The sequence below is a fragment of the Zalophus californianus genome, chromosome 4 (assembly GCF_009762305.2).
Source record: "Zalophus californianus isolate mZalCal1 chromosome 4, mZalCal1.pri.v2, whole genome shotgun sequence".
Lineage (NCBI taxonomy): Eukaryota > Metazoa > Chordata > Mammalia > Carnivora > Otariidae > Zalophus > Zalophus californianus.
Window position 1 is genome coordinate 47317260 of NC_045598.1, and position 23068 is coordinate 47340327.

At 46.9% G+C, this 23068-nt stretch overlaps 1 protein-coding gene and 1 long non-coding RNA gene across 2 annotated transcripts; one reads left to right on the forward strand and one right to left on the reverse strand.

Annotated features, from left to right (window-relative positions):
- Positions 1–12237: 12237 nt before the first annotated feature.
- On the reverse strand, positions 12238–14125 carry TACSTD2 (tumor associated calcium signal transducer 2). The gene has a single exon (XM_027616680.2). The coding sequence runs from the start codon at positions 13981–13983 to the stop codon at positions 13012–13014; it is 972 nt and encodes a 323-aa protein (XP_027472481.1). The 5' UTR covers positions 13984–14125; the 3' UTR covers positions 12238–13011.
- Positions 14126–20189: 6064 nt separating this feature from the next.
- On the forward strand, positions 20190–22412 carry LOC113911295. The gene is made up of 4 exons (XR_003516434.2): positions 20190–20305; positions 20557–20751; positions 20868–21063; positions 21485–22412. It is a non-coding gene; the product is annotated as an uncharacterized LOC113911295 (long non-coding RNA).
- The last annotated feature ends 656 nt before the right edge of the window (positions 22413–23068 follow it).

Genomic DNA, 23068 nt, shown 5'->3' on the forward strand with positions numbered 1-23068 from the left:
GGCTGAAGTTGCTGGTCTATTTATCCACTAATTGCGGCTAGTCATTGGTTGAGGGCTGTCCCGGAGATGATTAATTCTCTAGCACTTCCAGCCTCCTTCATGTGCTCCTGGGAGCCCAGAAAAAGCCTCAAGCAAAGGGATTCAGATGCTGGCAGTTGCCAGTTGGACCCGCATGTGCAGAAACATGAGCCAGACACCAACATGCCGGGAGATATGAGTGAGCACTGGTGGCATCTGCTAAGAATGCCTTTTCTACTGTCACCTGGCTGATTTATTTTTCAAAACACAGGGCAGGAATCACCCACGTGGGCAAGTCTTGCTTCTAGAACTTCCTGAAGCGGAACTTCCCTAAGCTGATACCCACCTCCACCTCAGATTTCATCAGTTCTCCCTGATGGATGTTGTCAGAGCCCAGTACTCCCTCACTAGAATGATGTGGAAATGGGGTTTGGAGCTCACGGCCACGAAAGAATCCTTGAGATGTCTTTGGTGCAAAAGGGTGGTTTTTTTAAAGCACCGGGACAGGACCTGTGGGTAGAAAGAGCTGCACTGGGGTCATGAATGGCCAATTATATACAAGTTGGGAGAGGGTTGGGGACAGCGTACGTCTCTAAGAAAATTTGGAAGCAAGGTTTCCATACAAGGACCAAGCAAGGACCCATATGAGCCCCTTCCCCTCGAAGGGGCTAGCTATTATTGGGAAAGGTCATTTATTACCGTCTAATAAAACTTTAGTCGTGAGACCCTTCGGATGTGTATCAGTGGGCAATGTGCTTGGGGGATGATTGCTAACATATATCCTGGGGGAGGTAGAGATAAAGGAAATTTCCAAAGGAATTTTTATATGTGAAACTAGACTCACAGGGTCCTAGGGTGGGGAGGGTGATCAGGATAATGTTAAGCTATGATTGCCTTTTGCCCTTAGCAAAGTGTCAACATTGAGACAGCTGAGCTCTGGGACGAAGGTCACTCTACCTGTTTCAAAGGTTTGTCAATGGGCTGTAGGCAGGAAGGAAATGTAATTTTTTATTTTGCCTCTGTTTCCCACATCAGTAACACTTGCCCCACACTATTGCAACTACCTTTTTAATTGATCATCCAATCCCAACACCACTGATGCATTGACATGTAAGATCTTTGAGGGCAGAAATTGTTTCTTGCTCTATTCCTGTTTCTAGCACAGTGATGCAACATAGCAAATGGCTAATGTCTATTCACTCACAATTTTGCATCTTCATTTGGTTTTCAAAAGTATAGTAAAATAAACGATGACCAAGTGTGTTTTTGTGTAGCTACTAGACAGTTGTAATATGTGCTGATTAATTTTTAGTATAAAAGCTAGTAATTGCTTTTACTTAGGATTTCTTAATGAAATAATAATAATTTTTTAAACTCCCCACGCTGATCAAAGAGAATAATTTGAAGAGGATAGTTATACTCACGAAGGATGAAAATTATTACTTTAATAGTATTTAGGAGTCTGATTAGACTAAATAAAGGAAGAACTCAGTTTGCCAGGTCTTTAAGCATTTTCTGAAGATCTGGATTAAAGTCTAAATAATATATCACCATGAACTGTTCTTCCTTTAAATATTTTCTGGGATTTTTTCCTGATTATTAAAATAAATTATAATCATTATGGAAAATTTGGGAAATACATAAAAGCATAGACGGAGACAACAGAAAGCCTTATTCTCCCCATCAATAAATCTTTGCATTTTATTTCTGTGTGCATCCATAAGCAGATACCAGCTCAGATCCCGGCTCCTCCCACAGGGATGCTCCTGCTCTTTCTTACCTTACGCTCCTATGGGGTTTCTGATTTCACTTTTCATGGTTGTTCCCTTTTTATCTCACAGAAACAAAGATATGCCTTTTCCTTGATTTCTACACAAACAACACTGCCCATATGCACACTAGCATAGCCAACTTATACCGAAAATTTGGGGGTCAAGGCAAGGAGGAAATTCACATCACAGGTCCATATACATCATTCATTCATTCAGCAGAAAGAGCCTTTTTAAAAATGCAATATTAGGGGGAGCCTGGGTGGCTCAGTCAGTTAAGCATCCAACTCTTGATTTTGGCTCACGTCATGATCTCAGGGTTGTAAGATCGAGCCCGCATAAGGCTCGGTGCTGAGTGTGGAACCTGCTTAAGATTATCCCTCTCTCTCTCCCTCTGCACCCCCTTCTCCTTCTCTTCAAAAAAAAAAAAATGGAATATTAGAATTCCTTTCTCAGTCAAGTCCCACAGAACAGTACCCTCCCCCCAAATCCATGTCCACCTGGAACCTGTAAATGTGACCATATTTGGAAATAAGGTCTTTGCAGATATAGTCAAGTTAAGACGAGGCTTTACTAGATTAACATGGGTCCTAATCCAATGACTCTTGCCTTCTAAGAAGAGGGAAATTTGGACACAGACACACACTGAGGAAGGACCACCTTCGGAAGGAAGCCGAGATTGAAATTACGCTGCCATGGGCCAGGGAAGACCAAGGATTGCTTCACAACCACCACAAGCTAGAGGATGCAAAGGATGCTTCCCCAGAGCCTTCGCGGAAAACGTGGCCCTGCTGACACCTTGATTCTCAACAGCTAACCTCCAGAACTGTGAGAAATTGCTTTCTGTTATTTTCAGCCACCAAATTTGTGGTGCTTGATCATGGCAGCTCCAGGAAACTAATAGAGGCTCCAACCCCTGCTAAGTGATCTTTCCTTTCCCCCACCCCCCCAGCTTCCACCCAAAAAATTCCTTCTCAAAGCAATTTAGGTTCTTTTACCCTCCCCCAAGCAAGGGGCCCTTCCTCTACATATGCAAAGGCTCATTCTCAGCTTCACCAAACAGGGAGGCAGGAGGTGGCCTAGGAGGGCTTCCCTTTCTGCTGCCTTGGCAGGCTGCTCAGAGAAAGCTGAGTAGGACAAAGATGATTCCTATCCTGATAAAAATTATACCTTTCTGCTTGAAGATTTAAAAAAAAAAAAAAAAGGAAGAAGAGAGAAAGAGGGGGAAAAAAGCAGATATGGTCAGCTTAGATGTAAGACAGCAAATGGTGCATTTAAAGTAACAAATGTGTTCCCATTTTTCTTTTTTAAAATGGAGTGGGATCATTCTATAGTTTGGTTATTCTCCCCCTGCCCCATATTAGAAAGTCCTCAAAAATTATACTATAACATATACAGATCCACAATCCCTTATTTACAAGTCCAAATTGTTCCAAAAACCAAAAGCTGGTTTGAAAGTTTGGTGCCAGCTCATTTGGCAGCAAAGCTGACCTGAAGTGGCCTAGGGCTATTTTTGGTCTATTTATACCAATTAGTGTGACTATAAATAAGTTTCATGGCAGAAACCTGGACGTGTGGACCGTGCTGCCACAGACCCTCCTGAGGGGGCTAACTAACAGGCACCAAATTATCCTTCTAGAATTCCAAAATTCTGATTTTTGAAACACTCCCTCAAGGAGTTGTGGACCTGTATTTAGGTTCCTTTCAGCCTTCTGCTATTATAAAATTGCTGCAGGGAACACATCTTATACAAGAAACTTTGTGTGCATCACAGTTTTATTTCCTTAACATAAATTCTTTGACATGGAATTAGGAAAGCAAAGAAAATAAACACTTCTAAGGTCCTTGGTGGATGTTGTCAATTTGTTTTCCAGGAAGGTTATACCAATGAACCACCCCCTCATCAGCACTGAATAATACCAGTTGTACTAATTTCACAGAGGAGAATTTTTGCCCCACTTTGCTTTGAATGGCTGTAATTACTGGTGATGTTAGATATATTTTTGAAAAATGGTTATTATCAGGGCGTCTGGCTGGCCCAGTCAGAGGAGCATGCAACTCTTGATCTCGGGGTCGTGAGTTCAAGCCCCCTTTGGGTACGGAGATTTACATAAATAAAATTTTAAAAAAGATATTTGTTATCATTTCTAGGTCCTCTTCTGGAGTCATCTATTTGTAACCTTTGTCCATTTTCGACTGACCTCAGGACCACCTCGTAAAGTTGTTCTGTGTATGAACTGCACCAAGATCAAGGGTGTACAGTGGCCAAAATCAAGTCTGACTCCAATCATCTACCTGTTCACCCTCAACAGAGGAGGGGCACATTTTTCTTCTCACAAAGCTATCTCATGCCTGTGAACTTGGCAAGCCTGCACTGCAAGACTGGGTCCAACTACGTGGGGTGCCTTTTTCTAATTTATCTGCCCAGAGGGGGGGCGCCCTTTCTAATTTGCACCAAGGTACCTAACTAAGGCCTTGATTAGAGCATTGTTTTTCTAATCAATTTGTCTGTTCTTTATATAGTAAAGCTATTAACTTTTTGCATATCATTTCCTGATGTATTTTCCTTGCTTATTTTTTTGTGTTTGTTCCACTCATAAATTATTTAAATGCGTTCCACATTGCTTTTCATTAACAAAACCTTCATGGAGTTCTAAGTGGCTTTCTTTCTCTTCCTTTTGCTTCTGAATATTATTTTGAGTGGAGAGATATGAGTAGAAGCATATGAGATTTACCTCCTTAAATGGTTAACCCCAGTTGTCAAAGGGACACATTTGGCTCAGTTTAAACTCCCAGGCCAGAGCTAGCTGTGTGGGGAGACATCTATATCCACCTCATCTACCAGCCATTTAATCAGCATTAATTATTGAGCACCTGCTATGTTCCAGGAACTATGCTAGACTTTGAAAATGCAGAGGTGAATAAAAAGGAACAGCCCCGGGCGCCTGGGTGGCTCAGTGGGTTGAGCGACTGCCTTTGCTCGGGTCATGATCCTGGAGTCCCGGGATCGACTCCCACATCAGGCTCCCTGTTCAGCAGGGAGTCGGCTTCTCCCTCTGACCCTCTTCCCTCTCGTGCTCTCTATCTCTCATTCTCTCTCTCTCAAATAAATAAATAAAATCTTTAAAAAAAAAATGTTGCTGTGCACTTAAGAAAAACAAAAAGAAAAAAGAAACAGCCCCTTCCTTCATGAGCTTGCACTGGACACTTTGTATTCAAGTTTAATGTAGCTATTAACAATAGCTGACATTTATGAGCCCTCACAGTGCACCAGGCCCTAGTCTAAGCGCACACCTGGACTAGCACATTTACTTACCTCACCAACCCTTTGAGGAGGTAGGTATACTATTGTCCCTACTTTATAAGTAAGGAAACTGAGGCATGAGAAGTTTAAATAACTGGGTCCAAGATCACACACTGACAAGTAGCTTTGCCAGACAGCCACCTGCCTTCCCACAGCACTCACAGATTAGTCACTTGAGCTGCCTATGCCAACCCTCTCCTTGTTCCCAGACGGTTGCCCCCAAACAACAGGCAGTGGGTGGACAGTAATCACAAATGGCAGACACTCGAGTCTCTCTTAGTCTGAGGCTTTGCTCCTACCAACACTCTCCTCTCCATCTGGTCAGTGGCTCCCAACTTCTGACTTGGTCTTGTCTCCTGGTACCAATCTGGGCTTGTCCTTTTGTCTCCATCCCTAGGTTTGACCCTTCCTGGTTTCCTTCTACAATTCCTTCTCCTCTTTCTGCCCCTGGAGTGCTGGAGCCTTCTGAGGAACAGTGCTAGTTCTCTTTTCAGTCTTTTACCTTTTCCTAGGCAATCGCATCCCTGTTCGTGGTTTTGAAGTACTACCTATATTCCAGTGCCTTTCAAAACCCGTGTGCCGGTGCCTCCCAAATTCCCAGATCCAGCCCATAAAACACCAGACATCTATATCCAACTCCTAGCTAAATCCTACATGTTTGAAAACCGTACTCATTATTTCACTCTTACCAAAGATGTTCTCAACTTCTGTGTTCTCTGCCACAGGGAATGAATGGTACCACCAACAGGTTATGAAAGCCAAACACCTAGGAACCATTCTTGACACCTCCCTCCTCCTTACCACCCCCATGTTGAATTCATCCCCAAGTCCTATTGATTTTGTATCCTAAGTATCCCTCCAATACACCCGCTTCTCTCCATCACCACCACTCTCCTATACACCTGCTCTCAGCCCAAACTACCTTTATCTCTCATCTGAGGTTCTTCTTCTTCTGGTCTTCTACTGTTTCCTTACCTCTACTCTTGCTCCTTTTTAGTCTGTTCTCCATACTCCAGCCAGTGATCTTTTTAGAACACAATATGATTATGTCATTCCCTGAAAAATATGATATCTTTTCAATGATTTCCCTATGCTCTTGTCTGGTGTGGGGTTGAAGCCGTGTTATCAGGGAGGAGGGGGTCCCTTGTTCTTCACACAAAGGTCCTCACCAGCCCCTATCCCATTCCCTGCATGGTGGGGTTAAGTCCAACTAGAAAGGATGCCTCCTTATGCTTGTCTGCACAGAGGACATGCCCTTTGCAAATTTGCATCAGGACCTTTGCACATGCCATTCTCCCTCACCAAAATGCTTCTCTTCAAATAACATCTAGTCATACCTTGCATCTCAGATTTAGTGTCAATTCCTTAAGGATGTGACTCCTGTTAAGATTAGGTCAGAATTCTATATATGCTCGCCTGGGGCTAACAAGGGAATTGAGAGTTAGTAGTCTCCTACTAAGGAGACCAAGTCACATCCAGTGTGGGAGCCCTGAGTGCATAAGGCTTCTGAGGGTTAGAATGAATTAGCTAAGGAATTCCTGCCCCTGTCCTTCCAAGGAGACACGATACGATATGTGGGCAAGCTGAGCTGCCTGCTCTGAAGCCACTGGTTAGCGTGTTCCAACCGTCACTCTGGATCATTGCCATTTCCCTTTTCACCCACCTTGGTTTGTCCTCCTGGCACACAGTGGGCTTGAGAATTTCCCCTGAAACTGAGGACATAGGGCTGTGGTACCTGGAGATGCAGCTCTCCCCAATTCAGTGTACCCTGGCCCCTTCCCCACTCTCACCCTCCCGACAATTCCTTCCTGAAGTCTGTCATAAAAAAAAGCAACCAAGAAGCCTCTGGTGGTATTTAGCAATGAGAGAGAATGGTTTCAGGAGGGAAATGATGGCTGAACGAGGCCCACCAGGATTCTCTAACGGTTGTAAAAGAAATCCATTAAGTTCCCAAACAGTCCTTTGAGGGATTCTATCTAGGTCCAGAGAATCAGCCTCCCCACTTGTGTCTTCACTACTTGGCGTGGAACATGGGTCTTTACTCTGCAGTGTCATAGAGTGTAGGGGTAAAAGCACAGACTCTGAGGGGGGGTGGCCCTGGGTTTAATTTCAGCTGTCCTCCTTACTAGCCATGGGATTTCTGGCAGGTCATTTATTTTTGCTTCAGTTTCCTCATCAGTAAAACTAGAACAGCAAAACATATTTCATGTTATGGGGTTGTTGTGAAATAAATGAGACAATGAGGATAAAGCTCGTAGGACAGTGCTTGGCATGTCCCATGTCAGAGGGCTGGCTGAGGACAAAGAGCAGGCTGACACCCTGCAACCTCCCCCCACCTCCCACTCCTGGGTGGGATGTGTGATATTCTTCTAGGAAGCTCCCAACTGTCTTAATGGCAACGCCTTCCTAGAAGGAAAAACCACATGAACTTGACAATGGCAAGGCCTCTGGCATCTTGTAGGTCCTCTTTGACATACGAAAATCTTTTCGAAAACCTCCCTTTTCCTTCCCTCCCCCAACCCCATAGTATATAACCAGCCACCCCTCACGACCCCAACCCCGGTGCAGCAGCTCTTTCTGCCCACGGGTCCTGTCCCCACGCTTTAATAAAACATCCATTTTGCACCAAAGACGTCTCAAGAATTCTTTCTTGGTCATCGGCTCCAGACTCCACCCCACCGAACCTCACCTATATTCCAAAACCCCATCAATTGGTATCCTTTCAAGTCAACACACTTTCCTGAGAGCTTATTAGTTGCCAGGCACCCTGGATGACCCAGTGTGGGTTACAGGATTGATTTCCCCAAGAACCCGTTTCTCCCCCTTGGAAGGGCTTTGTTCAAAAAGGGACAGAGGAGAGGGCCATGAGAGAAAGAGCTCCTCTGTAACTAAACATGAAAATGCACCCTGCCTTACAATTCTCCAGAGGCAGGATGGTATGTCGGTTGACAGCATGGATTGGGTAGACAGAATAATGCCCCGCACCACCAAAGAGGCCCACTCCTAATCTCCAGAATTTGTGAATATGTTACATTATATGGCAAAAAGGGCTTTGCAGATGGGGTTAAGGTTAGAGACCTAGAGATGGGATAATCTTGTCGGGCATTCTGTGGGTGGATTCAGCCTGATCACGAGTCCTCGTGAGGGGGAAACCTTGCCCAGCTGCGGACAGAAAGAGATGAGACAGTGGAAAGATGGTCAGAAGGATGCCTTGTGAGGACTCAGCAGGCCACTGCTGGCTACAAAGATGAAGGATGGGACTAGGAGCTAAGGAAAGCGCTAAAACCCGGGACAGTGCTGAGTGTACACCCAGTAAGAAAGCAGAGATCTTGGATCCGCAACAGAAAAGGAAGTGAATTCTGCCAACAACCTGAATAAAAAGGAAATAAAATTTCCCCTGGCACCCTCAGACAGGAACGCAGTCCTGCAGGCTTCTTGATTTCAGGCCTAGTGAGATTTGTATTGGACTTCTGACCTAGAGAATAGTAAGATAATGAATGTGGGTCATTATAATAAATGAATAAAAACTAATATAGTCTGGCTTGCAAATTTACAAATTATAGGAAGCAATACAGTACAGTGATTATGAATATGGATTTGAGGGCCAATTTGCCAGATGCACCACGTATTAGATCTGTGGCCAGAGGCAAGTAAGTTAACTGTTAGTGTCTTAATTTTTTCATCAGTTACAAGAATAATAATATAGACACTCAAACTGGTTAGACTAAAAAAGTATGCTAACATAAAGTAAAAGACTATTACACAGACCTAATAATAACGCAATTTCAAAAGAAAGACATCTATTTCTCACACCATAATGAAGGTGTCCCACTTGGTATGGGCAGCTATCTTATACAAACCAGGTGGGCCATGCCTCTGCCTTTGAAATAGGTGGCTTGCAAGGTTGCTCTAGTCCCCTTAATAACAGAAATCTAGGGACAGAGATGTCCCCTTAAGAAAGTTCAGTGGAAGTGCTATTCACATTGCTGGAGAGAGCTTAAAAATTATTAGTTATTTTTCCCCTGATTCGTGGGGGCTTTGCTGTCATTCTAACAAGAGTGATCATTTACAAAATATTCAGTTTTGTTTTCATATCTTCCATAGTAATTTTTTTAAAAGATTTTATTTAGTCATTTGTCAAAGAGAGAGAGAGAGAGAGAGAGCACAAGTAGGGGGAAGGGCAAAGGGAGGGTGAGAAGCAGGCTCCCCGCCAAGCAAGGAGCCTGATGTGGGGCTCAATCCCAGGACCCTGGGATCATGACCCGAGCTGAAGGCAGACACTTAACTGACTGAGCCACCCAGTCCTTTTTTTTTTTTTAAGTAAACTCTACCCCCAACATGGGGCTCGAACTCACGACCCCAAGATCAAGAGCTGTGTGTTCCAGCGACTGAGCCTGCCAGGCTCCCCTCTTCTAATGCAATCTTTAAAATCAAGCATTTTAGATAAGACTCTACCTATTTTACAAATAAGAAAACAGGAGTTGGAAAGACCAGGTAGCTTCAAAGCCCATACATTTTACATTTAAACAAAGTATCTCTCCCTTAAATTTAAGCGATATTAAAAAGCTAAGGACAACACAACACAATTTAAGAGTAGAAACGATCAAGGAAATAAATAAAAACAAGCAGGAGACTAACTAGGGAGACAAGCAGAACAAACATGAGACACGATAGGAATCAGGGTATTAGCTCTCTAGAGTAATGCAGCCACTCTCTGCCTGACTCGGGTAAATCCATTCTCCTCTCTGGGCCTCCATTTCTTCATGGGCAAAATGAAGTCACGGACTCCATGATCCTTTTTCCACCTCTGACATTCTGTGATTCTATTTGGAAAACAGTGAAGCCAAAAATATGTAAGCAGGGGAAAATGATGTGATTTTTTTTTTTTAATTGCTCCACTTAAGGAAATAGCAAGAGTGGAAGAAAGCCCCAGTGACCGAAACAAGGAAATCAGATGAGCCTCCCACGGGGCTCAGAAGACAAGCTGTGACCTGCCTGGTGAGCCACACCAGCTCCTCACATTCCTTCCAAGGGCAGTCCCAGGCCTGTGCACAAGGCAGTGAACGGGCGTTCTAGGGGAAATCCTGGAGGTAGAGGCTAAGGCCCTGGAGAGCTAGGTCTGGATAATCCTGCCCTCAGCCCATACAAGCTTCGTTTCAAAACACAAGTGTGAAGGGTTCTTCCTTGGAGGAAGTGACTAAGAAAGGTGGAAAGGTGTTTCAACCTGCTTGATGCATGGAAGAGCGACCTGGGCTAGGAAGCCAAAGACAAAGATTCTAAACCCTGGCTTTGGCACATGGAGGTTGTGTGATGCTAAGTTACCCCATCTCTTTGGCCCTCAGTTTTCTGACATGTGAAATGGACACGATTTCTAAGAGAGGAGGAAATTTAAGATACCCTGACCTCTAAGTGCCCAGATCATTTCAGGTACTTTTATCAGTTACCTCATTTAACCTTTGCACTGATGAAATAGATTTTTAAGTTTCACTCAACAGATGGGGAAACTGCACAGAGGTAGGCGACTTACTTGCCTAGTGGAGCAGGTTTGTCATCACTTGGGTTATTTCCAGTAAGCCAATGTCTCAAAGATGATAGGTGTAAAAACTGCTTTTGGGAATTATTAAGTGTAATAAAGTGCAAAGACTCTTAGTCCCGAATTAATGCAGGAATTTAGAAATTATCCAGAAGTGATACTCTATGAAGAAACAGGCTTTTTCAGGGCTTTTCCCATTGCTCAGCTGCCGACTCAATCCTTAATCTGTTTATTTTGTAGGCAGTCAAGTGACAGTTTTTTGAAGTGACTCTTGAAACAATGGCAGCCTGTGGTCGTGAAAAGAATCCTAGACTAGGGAATGTGAGGCTGTCTAGTTCCAGCTGTGCCACAGGAACGTTTGTCTTGAGAAATCACTCGCCTGTGCCTTCTATAAAATGAGGGGCTGGGTTAGAGGTGATGGCCAAGGTCCCTTTAGCTAAGGTACTTCAGGGACTCAGGAGAGCTGACTGAGAGAGTAGAGTCTCACACTTTTACAGCTCCCATTCTGGCCTTGGGCACTTGTACTTTGGGAAAGCCAGCTTACATCCACCCTCTCCCCTCCTTAAGCCCCATCTGAACCAGAGAGGACTCTGGGGGATGGGGGAGTGGCTAAAGGGAGTGTCACCCTAGCAGGAGTGCTTATATACTTAGGGATCCACCCTAAGTGGGGAAGGCCAGCTGAAAGCCACCTCCCTGGTTCTTAACTGGTGTTTCAGCCTTTGAGGGGTAGGCATAGACCACAGACCAGGAGTGGAAGGAGGAACAAGAGATGGATTCCAGGGGAGGAAACTGAAGTCCTGCATTTAGCTATTTACCGACAGGTGTACCAACCACTCCCTCCTTTGTGCACACCCATTGTTGCACCAATTTCCCAGTAATTGCTGAAACTTGTTTACCTGTAGGCTACTCAACAGTGACCTTCTAACACACTCCACATAAATGAATGAGAAGAAGTGAAAATGAGGAAAGAAGGGTGAAGGAGACAGGTTGCCGGTTTTACACTTGATCTTAGCCAAGAGGCTGGGAAGTGACAGGTTGCCAGTTTTTACAGCTAATAGCAAGTAGAAGTTTTTAAAGCATATTACCTGTGAAATTTTTGGAAAACATCTTGGGTGGGTGCTGTCCTCCCAACACACGCCAGGGCGTAGGGCCCACTACAGACTAGCTGTGACTACATGAGAAAATCCTTTAACCTGTCTGGGGAGCCATGATGCTTTGACAGGAAGTAAATCTCCAGGGGACACATGGGCATAATACCACCACTTCCAAGTAGGGCTGGGAGTCAAAGGAGATACACCTCCTCAAACAAAGGTAGTGCTTTTTTTCTCCTCCGGAGATTCTTTAGAGAACCTAAAACTGGTCCCCGATCCCTACAACAGCCGCTAGTTCTAGCCTCCTCCCCCCAGACCCACCCTCCTGCACTCTGGGGAAAGTTTTCAAACAATCTTATTTAGAAAGACCAGTACTTTTACCAGCCTGTATAAGGCATCTCAGGAAACACCGGAGTGGCAAAATGAAATGCCTGCTCCTGCAAGGAAAAAAAAAAAGTGTTAGAATTTGGAATAAGAAATCGGAATCATGGGAAATGAGAGGAAACCCAAGTGATACAAATCTGGAGCGAGTTTTCACAAACTCCATCTTTTGGTCGGTGCCTTCTCCATATTTTATTAAATTCGTGTTTTTTAAAAAAAAATCACAGCAGCATTATCAAAGACAAAATATGTACAAACATTTTACAAAAGAAACATTACTAATATCAGCTATAATAAGGGCAGGCTGAAGAACAGACGCTGAGTTTCTGGGGCACAGTCCGCCAGCAAACAAAGACACCTCCAATGTGTTCAGGCAGCTGAAACAGGCTTCTTTCCCGGTGACAAGCATATGCGGTTGGTAATACAGCAAATGAGGAGAGTACGCGGGCTGAGGTGGCGAACTCCTCTTCTCACCAGCAAGGCCAGGATATATGTGGAGCTAATCAAATATCTTAACCCAAGACGTTAAAAGCGCTGTCTCCCCTCCCCCCCCCCCCCAAGCGCACGTAAGCCTTCAACACCGACGATGGCCGTGGCAAACGATGCCGGACTGTAATACAGACAGGTGATTCTTATATTCGTAACCCTGCGCCGAACTTTCCTGAACTCTTCGAGTCAGGTTTCTTGTTGGACCGAAAGGGAAGGAATTTTAGCAATGCTTCCTCTGAAAGCCAGAAGTCAGAAAGAGAGGTGACCCTGAGCCCAGGATCTATTAAACTCGATGGGGGTGGGGAGAGGCAGGAATTTGGAAAGAGCAGGGTCTCCTCTGGGCCAAGAGTCAGGGAGCGCGGCTCACTTCGGTCTGGGGCCCGGCCGAAATCCGGTGCCCCGCCCCACCCCCTGCCCCGCCAGTACCTACAAGCTCGGTTCCTTTCTCAACTCCCCCAGTTCCTTGACCTCCACCTTCCTGTACTTGCCCGACTTCCTCCGGTTAGTGATCACCAGGACGGCCACGCCGGCGACGAGGGCCACCACGACCACCACGATGACAGCGACGAGGCCGGCCGTGAGGCGCTTCATGGAGAACTGGGGGGGCTTCTCATCCAGGTAGTAGATTAGCGTCCGCTCCACCAGCAGGGGCTCGCCGCGCACGCGCACGTCGAGGCCGCCAGGGCCCGGGAACAGCGACTCGCCCTTGACGTCCCTCTCGAAGTAGTAGGCGGCGTCCGCGATGTCCACGTCGCCGGGGGCCTTCTCGGACGCGTTCTGCCGCAGCTCGATCTGGATGGTGGGCCGCTCGTAGTGCACGGCCGCCACGAACCTGGGGTGCAGCCGGTAGCGCTCGCGGAAGAGCCGCCGCAGCTCGGCGTCCAAGTCCGAGTGGTTGAAGGCGCGGGCGGCCGGGCTGTGGCGCAGGTCGATGAGGATGTGGTGGGTGCGCACCAGCTCGTCGCAGCGCAGGCTCAGGTCGCCCTTGTCGGTGCGGCGCACGCCCACCGAGTTCACGCACCAGCACACCGACGTCTGGTTGCACTGGCGGGCCTTGAAGCGGCCCTCGTGGTCACAGTCGGGGTCATACAGGCCGTCGTTGTCCAAGAGCGCGTGCTCGCTGGGCCGCACGAGCGCGCGGCCGCCCTTGGGGGCTCTCATGCGCGCCTTGAGCAGCAGGCACTTGGAGGTCAGCGTGGAGCAGTCCACCGGGAAGTCCAAGCCGAGCACGCGACACTGGCAGCGGCCGCCCTGGCCGTCCGCGCGGCACAGGGTCATCTTATTGGTGGGGCACGTGCAGTTGTCCTTTGCGGCCGCGGGGCCGATCGCCGCCGCCAGGAGCAACAGCAACAGTGGCAGCGGGGGCGAAGGCAGCGCGAGGCCCGGACCCCGGGCCATGGTGGGGACGCGGAACGCAGACGGGACTCGGGCGGACCAGGCGCTGGGGACTCTGCGGGGCTCCGGCTCCGCGCTGGGACGGTCTCGGGCGTCTGCAGCTGGCCGCTCCCTTCCGCTCTTATACTCCGCCGGACCTGCCGGGCTGGTTGGGCGGACTCACCCTCCGGTATTTGGGTGACACATCCCGCGACCCTCCCCCCCCCGCCCCGTCACCGTCCCACGGAAGGCACAGCCCGCCCTGCGCCGCCCTCGATAGGATCAGGGGAGCGAAGGCTGCTCCCGCCTCCTCCAGACCGAAAGCCCGGGAGAAGAAAACCGATACTCACCTGCGGGCCTCGGGGAGGGGGGGGCGGAGGGGGAGCGGCTCACCTGGGGAGGAGCCTGCGGACCGTGGGTGGCCTGGCGGCTCTCCTGGACTGGAATTTTTAAGAATTTCATTGAAAAGTAAGGCGCGCGAGTTCGCCAGGCTTTTGTCTCCTACCCCCTCCCTTTCAAGTTCCCTTTCCAAACCTTATCCCAACCCTACCCCCCAGTTTTCCTAGTAGCAATCAGTCACATAGTTTACAGTTCACAAGCATTATCTCATCCTCACCTCAGTCCTGACAGGTATGGACAATCTTTCAGACCCATTTTATAGGCGATGCAGTTGAGGCTGAGACTTTATTAAAGTCACCCAGCCATCAATAGCCTCAGATTTTTCGGAGGAGTCTTTGGTATTCTGCCTGGTGGTTGTGAAACCTTAAATCAATGTTTATGGAAACAGAGTGGTGAAGAATCCGAAGAAAGGGAGCAGTGTTTGTTACCATATCATGAGTAAAACCCAGGTGTCCCCATGTCCAATGTGTCAGATGTTCTGTTAAACACCTTTTTCCTCTATACACACAGACATACAGACACACACACAGAGAAACATAATTTTCACACATGTACTCAGTGTAGGGAGACATAAAGGAACTTGTTCTTAAAAAGAACAAGCAAGGGGCGCCTGGGTGGCTCAGTCGGTTAAGCGGCTGCCTTCGACTCAGGTCATGATCCCAGGGTCTTGGGATCCTGCTCAGCCGGGGGCCTGCTTCTCCCTCTCCCTCTGCTGTTCCCTCTGCTTGTGTTCTCCCTGTCAAATAAATAAATAAATAAATCTTAAAAAAAAAAAAGCAAGATTATAAGGGGTTCGTTCTATAACTTGATTCTAAAAGAGTAAATCATTGCTTTTCTTTTTCTGTATCACATATAAGTAGCTGAACCACAGCAAATAGGAAAAGAATGGAGCCTGTGGGAAATTGCTTGTCTGCCTCTGTGTGGCTACTTTAATGAGATGGAGGGGTTGCAATCTCTTTTTTGAATCATTGAGAAAGTCCAGGGTTTCAAAGCTGTGGTAAAATTAACAATAATTAGCAAGCTATAATTATTCCCGGCTCCTCCGTTCAAAGCACATTTTATATGTTCAGCATTTAATGAACACCAGCAGTCATACAGGGGTGTTGTTTAACACATGAAAGCCAGCGAGGCCTCTATCCCATTAATTTTCAAGCAATTCCTGAGGCGGGGTAGGTGGAAATACATCATTCTGCCTTTACAGGTAGAGAAAGCAGAGTCATGTGAGGGCAATTGCTTACCCACAAGCACCAGACATTGTGGGAATGCTCCTCTGCTCTCTACCCCACTCTGTTCAGCTTCTTGAACCAAAAGCCTATTCAGATTCCAGTTTCCTTCCCCCTCTCCAACACCCAGTCCATCCTGTGTCAGAGAAGGCTTTCGAAATCACAAATCTGTGTCCATCTCTGCTGAGAGCCGAGTGAGAGGTGCTCTTGGCTCTTGGAGTAGAATTCACACTTTTTAAGTTAGCAAACAAGATCATGTATGGCCTTGAGCAAGGTACTTTTCTGTGCCTTAATTTCCTCATCTGTTAAATGGGGATAATAAAAATACCTACTAACAAGGTAGGTGTGAGAATTAATGTAGATAAATAGCTGAGAACACTATCTGTTCTAACAGTATCTGCACTTAGTAAGCATGGATAGGTGTTAGCTGCTGTCATGGGCCCCACCACCACCATCATCATCTTCATCTTGCTCCTGCCAGTGTCTCCAGTCTTCTCCACACTTTCAAGCCTTTGTGAAATCATATACCGGGAGTTTCCCCCCTCATTTATTTAGTGCATTATTGTGCTTTTTCTACTGAGCTCCTGGATTGCCTCCAGGAAGCCTTCCCGGATAGGCCCTGTCTACTGCACTCAGGGCAGTTCTCCTTCTCTGTGATTTCCTGAATCCTGTAACACACCAGAACAGCAACACTAACTTTTCTGGGCTTCTGTCCTCCCATCTGTAAAATGGAGATGATAGCATCTCTCTATTTCACAAGGCATTCTGACAATCAAATCTAAAATAGATGAGATGGTAGATACTGAAGTTTTGTAAACTGTAAGACAGTGTAAAAATGTCAGGGTGCATTTTTAAATACCTACCCTATCTTTTTTACTTTCCCAGCTACTGACTAAATAGCCATAATCCTCTGTAAATGGCTGAGCTACCTGTTTGATAGTCCAGTGCGTCCCAGGCTGTTGGGATTTCCTCCCAAGGGTTCTCAGGGCTGGGGAAGAGTGTACAATGGTGTCTTTGACTGCTTAGCTATTCAGGCTAGTGCTCTGAGGTTTCCAAACCTTGGCCTTTTTCAGCCATGGTAAGTGTTTGGGGGATTGGGGATAAAGGGAGCCTATTCTCAATGTCCTCTGTAGAAGACAGAGTGACCCCCCCCCCCCTTTCTTAATTTCTGTGGTCGGCCTGGCTTTCCCCAACAGACACACAAACATGATGATGAGCTTGTTTGTTTTGTTTTAATTTTTGTACAGATTCTTTTGGGAGTTAGTTGGGAAATAATTATTTTTTCTAAGTAGGCTCTATGCCCAATGTGGGGTCTGAACTGCCAACCCCAAGATCAAGAGTCACATGTTCTACTGACTGAGCCAGCCAGGAGCCCTCATGATGAGTTTATTAACTAAGCACAGCCTCAGCTCTGATTCTCCCTTCTTCCTTCATCCCTTTCCTGCCTAGGTCTGCAAAATATCATGTGTTAGCTTTAGCTCTTTGTATTTTTTTAATTTTAACTTTCAAGTATTTATTTATTTATTTATTTTTTAAAGATTTATTTATTTATTTGAGAGAGCGAGAATGAGAGAGAGAGAGAGCACATGAGAGGGGGGGGAGGGTCAGAGGGAGAAGCAGGCTCCTCCCTGAGCAGGGAGCCCGAAGCGGGACTCGATCCCGGGACTCCGGGATCATGACCTGAGCCGAAGGCAGTCGCCCAACCAACTGAGCCACCCAGGCGCCCAACTTTCAAGTATTTAACAAAAGCATTCCGTGAACTCAGGTTTGTCAAATGTATATGGGGGACAGGGAACCGTATCTGAGCCCTATAGCCCCAGCACCAGCATATATTAGGGGCTCAGTAATGTTTATTGGGTTAATTAACAGCGAGTTATGCCCAGAATGTCGGAGTATCAATATACATTCCCAGGAGTGTTCATGGTGACCATCTCAATTCTCTGCAAGTCCAATTCTCATCACTAACCCCAGCCACGAACCTCTATCCCCACCCTAACTCAACCTCCAAACACCCAGTTTCAGGGAAGACTGAGTAATGACAAACTGTTACTTTTGCTTTTATGCATGATCCCAAACTTTTACCAGCCTGTGGCTATAGGGAATCGGGATACAGTCTGATCAGTCTGTGAGCAGACAGGGATTCTGAGGCACTCAGTATAGTGTAGCCAGAGGTAAAATAGACTTTGGATCTAGTGAGACTTAGGCTCCAATCCTGGCTTCACATCACTCACTGGCTGTGTGATTTTGAACAAGTTACTTCACCCCTCAATTTCCTGAATTATAAAATGGGGGTAATATCTACATTTCCCCAACATCCGTGAAAAGGATGACTTCCTACCTTGTTATTATGAACGTGCTTTTCCCCAACTGAACTTCATATTTCATCTGTTCTCGGGCCCTGTTTTTTAAACTGGTGTTGATGATCTGACTTTCCTTGGTATAAGACCAATACTACCTTATCAGTTTTATATTTCAGGGTGTGATTTATAAAACCAAAACTGTATCTGATTAATTAAAAAAATACTTGGCATCTGTAATTATTTTAATGATTCAAGATAAAGAATATAAAATACCCAACACAGTGTTTGGCATACACTAAGGAGAATTCATCTCAGCTCTTATTATCAGCCATCTCAGGAGCATGAGGATGCTTGGAGATCATTATAGGTTCCTGCACAAAGCTGGTGATTGTGGGGATTGCTGAAGAGCTGGCCCCAGGAGCTGTGTGCAAGGGAGGGGAGCTGCCCCCAAGCCCTTGTCATCCTGACCCCCCCAGACGCAGGAATATAGAGACAATCTAGATGCAGATTGTGCTAGAGAAGGACTGGCTCATGGTCACATGCTTGTAAGTGGTGAGGCCAAGCTTAGACTTCGATCTCCTGACACCACTTGCACATACAAATTAACAAAGGTGGAAGAAGAGCATTGAAGGGGTCCAGAGGTTAGAGTCTCATCTGAGTTTCTTCCGATTTTCTTTTTCTTTCCTTCTCTTAGTTATACAAATATGTTTTAAGAAAGTTCTGGTTTTGTGAAAAGCAAAACCTAGCTACTTGTGTAGGGCACGACAGTGATCCCACACCCGAAACCCTAAGACTCAGGCCATGAACCACCAGTTCCTCCCACATTGGAGTGGATGTGTTCCTTGCCGTCCGCATTGCTGGGATGAGGCAGCCTGCGTTTGAATTCCGCCCTGCCAGGCCATGGGCTGCTCCTTCCGCTTGGTTTGCTTTTTTGTAGAACAGAGATGATGTTGCCTGTGAGTGACACAGAGGGGATTCCGTGGTGTAACGTCTGTGAAGCTGCCTGGGCCAGGTTGGGAAGGCCCCTCCATCCCCTTTTTGGCCTGACCACGGTCAGCTCTGGCCTCTGTCAGCAGCAGCCACTGAGGCAATGGGCAGGGCTGGAAGGCCGGCCAGTGTTTCCCCTCCTCCTGAGAGACAGCTTGAAGTGCTGGAGGAAGCAGGCGATCCTTCAGCCAGAATGCAGAAAATGCAGACAGAGAAGTGGGCTGTGGTGATCTTTAGCGCAGGATGGAGGAGGGAGGCTCCAAGACACCACAGAAAGAATGGGAAGTCAGCGCAGGGGCTAGGGAGCAGGGGTGCAGACCACGGAATAGATAAGGAGTACCTGATTCTAGCTTTAATGTTTCATTTCTTTAAAAATGTAAAAAAAAAAAAAAAAAAGGCATTGCAAAGTATTAGAATTCGAAAAAGCGAGGGGATAGGTATACCCTCTATATTTTCTCATTTATTGTTATTAAAATGTTTATAATAAAAATTTTTTTTAAATAAGTGAATCCCTCAAATTAAGTTTTAGGAGAAGTATGTGGAGTAAAATTTCTGTTTTTGCTTCTAATTGTCTTTTTCTTCCCATTTCCACAGTTTCTGTTATTAATAGGAACTGCCATTTATTGATCACCAAACTTGTGCCAGGCACTTTACAAACAAATTCCCTATAATCCTTTCAGCATCTCTACAAAATAATCACTCTTGTTCCCATTTGCTTGATGGGGAAGCTGAGGTTTAAGGTCACGCCGAGAGGACTCAGTGGAGAAGGGCCTTGAGTGAAGCCAGGTCTGGAGACGGGGGCATCTACACTTTTCCGTGACACAGTTTAGTGCCTTGCTGAAGAGTCTTGAAGGAGCCTGCGTAAGAAGGAAGAGGTAAGAACGGTAAACTGGGCGTGGTTTGGGCGTGGTTTGGGTCGCGGCTGCCTCAGGAGTGGAATGTCTGATCTTTTCACTTTTCTGGAAAGACAATAGTTTCTCTGTTGTGTGCTCACTTGGGTGTGGCCTTACTCCGTTTATTAGGAGAGGTCTGCTGTGACATCTGTGACCTGCGTGGCTTTTGCAGTCCATCAGGATCTGAAAAGTGACTGCAGTGTCACCTGAAAAGTATGTGTCGCTGTTTCATTTCAGTATCTCCTACCTATGAGCTTCTCCTCATGATCCCGTTCCTGGTCTTCTTGTCAGGAATTGCCAACCATAACCGGCCCCCTCCCGTCATGGCTGGTCTCTCTGCCCTGGGGGAGTTGACTTCTTTTCTAAGGGTTTTACACTCAGGGTAAAAGCCGATAAAACACCCAACAACCCTGTACTTATTTTGTAGTTAATCACTGGCTCTTGGGCCCATTGTTTCTGGAGCGATTTGGCAGCAAAGGAGGAGAGATTGGGAAATCTTGTCACAACATTCCCGAGGCAGCCACGTTTCTCCAACCCCACGTTTGTGAGTCACGGCGCTTCCTCTCCCAGAGCCGGCCGGCTGGGGTGGGAGGCTCCCGGGAGGGGGTGTGGAGGTTGTTGCTGTTTCTGAGTGCTTCCAGCTGGTCCAAGGGGAGGGCAGTGGTGACAGGTCTCAAAGGTGCTGCTGCCTCTTCCAAACTAGCCTGCCTGTCTTGGGTCGTCCTCGTCCGAGGGATGCTCCTTAGGGTTATTGAGAAGGATGTCGGGGGTCATTTATCTCAGTCTCCCACCCAGAGTGTGGAGTCCTGTCTCCGAGTCCTGACCAGGTGCTTACGTACCGCTTTGGTGTTGAAACAACCGTCCTCCCTACAAGACAGCCTGGCCCAATCCCAACCAGCTCCACGAGAAGGCTCATCATGATATTCAGGGCAACGCTGGGCCTCTGTAATCTTCACACACTCTGAATTTCCATTCTTGGAGCAACACCAAGTAAGCCATTTTCACGTTCCACTCGGTGGCTCTTCAGGTACTGACTTGAAGCCAGCGCTCCGGTCCCCCAGCTCGCTTCCTCAATCCTTCCTGCCTCTCTCCTTGCCTTTCTCTAGTGCAACCTCCCTTTGTCCACGTCCTTACTCCTCTGCCAATGTCACACTCGGGGTTGTGGCCTTCTTTCCACCAGCGACCCCGTTGCACCCATGATGTTATGAAATGAGGCGGTCTGGGGAGATCCCAGCTGAGGACCCTCCGGAAGCTGTGAAGGAGGGTTTGTTTCTGGTGTCCCGCCTCTCTCTGCCTGGGAGGGTAGGTGTAACCTAAACTGTCCCTTACCTGTCTACTCATTCCCTCTTTTCTTGGAGCAGATGGTGTCTGAGCAATATTTATAATTTCTACACTTTACTGAGAGCCTATTATGGGCCAGCTGCTCAGCATGTCTTATCTTTAACCTCCCATCATTTAAATGAGGCAGGTTCTGGTATTCCTGCCCTACAAGTAAGAAGCCCATGGAGAAGGACAATTGCCCAAGAAGATAGAGACGGTAAATGGCAGAGCTGGAATTCACACTCATTTCTGTCTGGCTCTGAGAGTCTGCTCTTTGTGACACCATGCTGCTACAGACCATGTTTATCTCCCTGGCCCGAATGTTTTAACCTCCACCACACCTTTGTACAAGTTCACTCCTCTACAAGTTCAAACTACACCACAACTTCTTTTTCTTCTGCAGCTGCTGAGTCAGAGCATCAAGATAATCACTCAACTGAAGCTTCGATTTTATAGGACAACTTACAGTTTTGCTCCCTGATGTGTTGGTTGAACTCACCCTTTTGGGGAAGCAGACGAGGCATGATATACACCGTGCGGACGAAGAAAACCCAGCTGAGGGCGGGTTAGTGGCTCGTCCAGCTTGAGAGCCGTCAGAACCTTCCAGACTTCCTAGCAGCAGATGCTTTCCTTAGCTCCTGTGTTGCCCTTCCACGGGCACGAGCACCCCAGCCCTCTCCTGGGCTGTGGTGTGCCCTCTGCTCTTCCCTGCCTCTGTAGCTGTTTATCTCTAGATGTTTCCAGACCCATCAGCCCAAGGAGCCGGCTGTGCGGAGGGGCTTGCACTTCTACCCTCAGCAACTGTGAGTCACTAGATGGAAGTAGAGGCGAGGAGGAGTGGGAGAGAGGAAAAGTTTAGAAGTTTGGGGAGAATGAGAAGGAGGGAGAGAGGAGACCTCATTGTTCTCCAGTGCGGGGATGTCTGTCTGGGTCCAAGACAAAGGGCCAGGAAGCCCTCATTGTTCCTCTGGCCTCTGTGGGATGCAAGAGATTGGACTCATTTCTTTGGATTCATGTGGGAAGTCCTGGCTCTGTCAGCTAAACATCAGCTATAACCTTTCAAACCATGGCTGACGGGAAAATGAAGACTGCCCTCCAGAACTTCTCCAAGAACACAGGAGGCTGCCAATTGGAAAGCAATGGGGAGCCAGCAGGACTAATCTGCTCACCACATGCACCTCCTCCCCCCACCCACCCGACTGGTTTCTCTTACACCCCTCCACCATCGAATTATCCAGCCAGCCAGGCATTGCTGGTTCATTTCAAACGCTTACAGAGTGCCTACGATGTGCCAGGCCTGGACCTGGCCATGGGGCTAAAGGCCCATAGCACCTGACCCCTGACCCTGAGCAGCTCACTGTCCACACATAGTGACGACTGTTGAACAGATAACATAGAAACACAAATAATTACAATGAAGGGAATAGAGTACAGTTCCCGCCCTCCCCACTCACAGGCTTATTCACCTCGTTACAGAATACATCAGTAGAAAAACCTCCCTTGCTCTTAAGTGTGTCTGGTTTTTTTTCTTCTTTTTCTCAGTGATGAGTATGAAGAGCTTTGGGGCCGGGGTGGGGGGAACCCAACCCAATAGGTAACATGTACAGAAAAGATGACTGAAATAAAGAACATTTGGACGGGAAAAGACAGCCTAAAAAGATACCACTTGAGGGACAAAACTCATAGCCCAAAGGGTAACATCAAACCACGTTAAAGCTGGAAATGACTTTCCAAGAAAGCTAGCCCAGTAGTTCTACTCTGTTTGAGTCACGGAATCCATTCCTGAGGGGTCGGGGAGTGACTTGGATTCTCTACTCAAATAAAGGCAACTGTGCACACACACGAACCTCTACACTAAACTCATGAACCTTGATTGGGTTTCCAGGGGAGGCATCTGGGATTCCCTGGAGTTTATTTCTCTCACGGACCCTCCCACCCCCAATTTAGAATCTCTGATGGAGTTCAGGGCCTTCACCTCATTTAGCAG

Excerpts from the sequence above, each read along its gene's own strand:
- TACSTD2 (XM_027616680.2), bottom strand. The coding sequence starts at position 13,983 with ATGGCCCGGGGTCCGGGCCTCGCGCTGCCTTCGCCCCCGCTGCCACTG.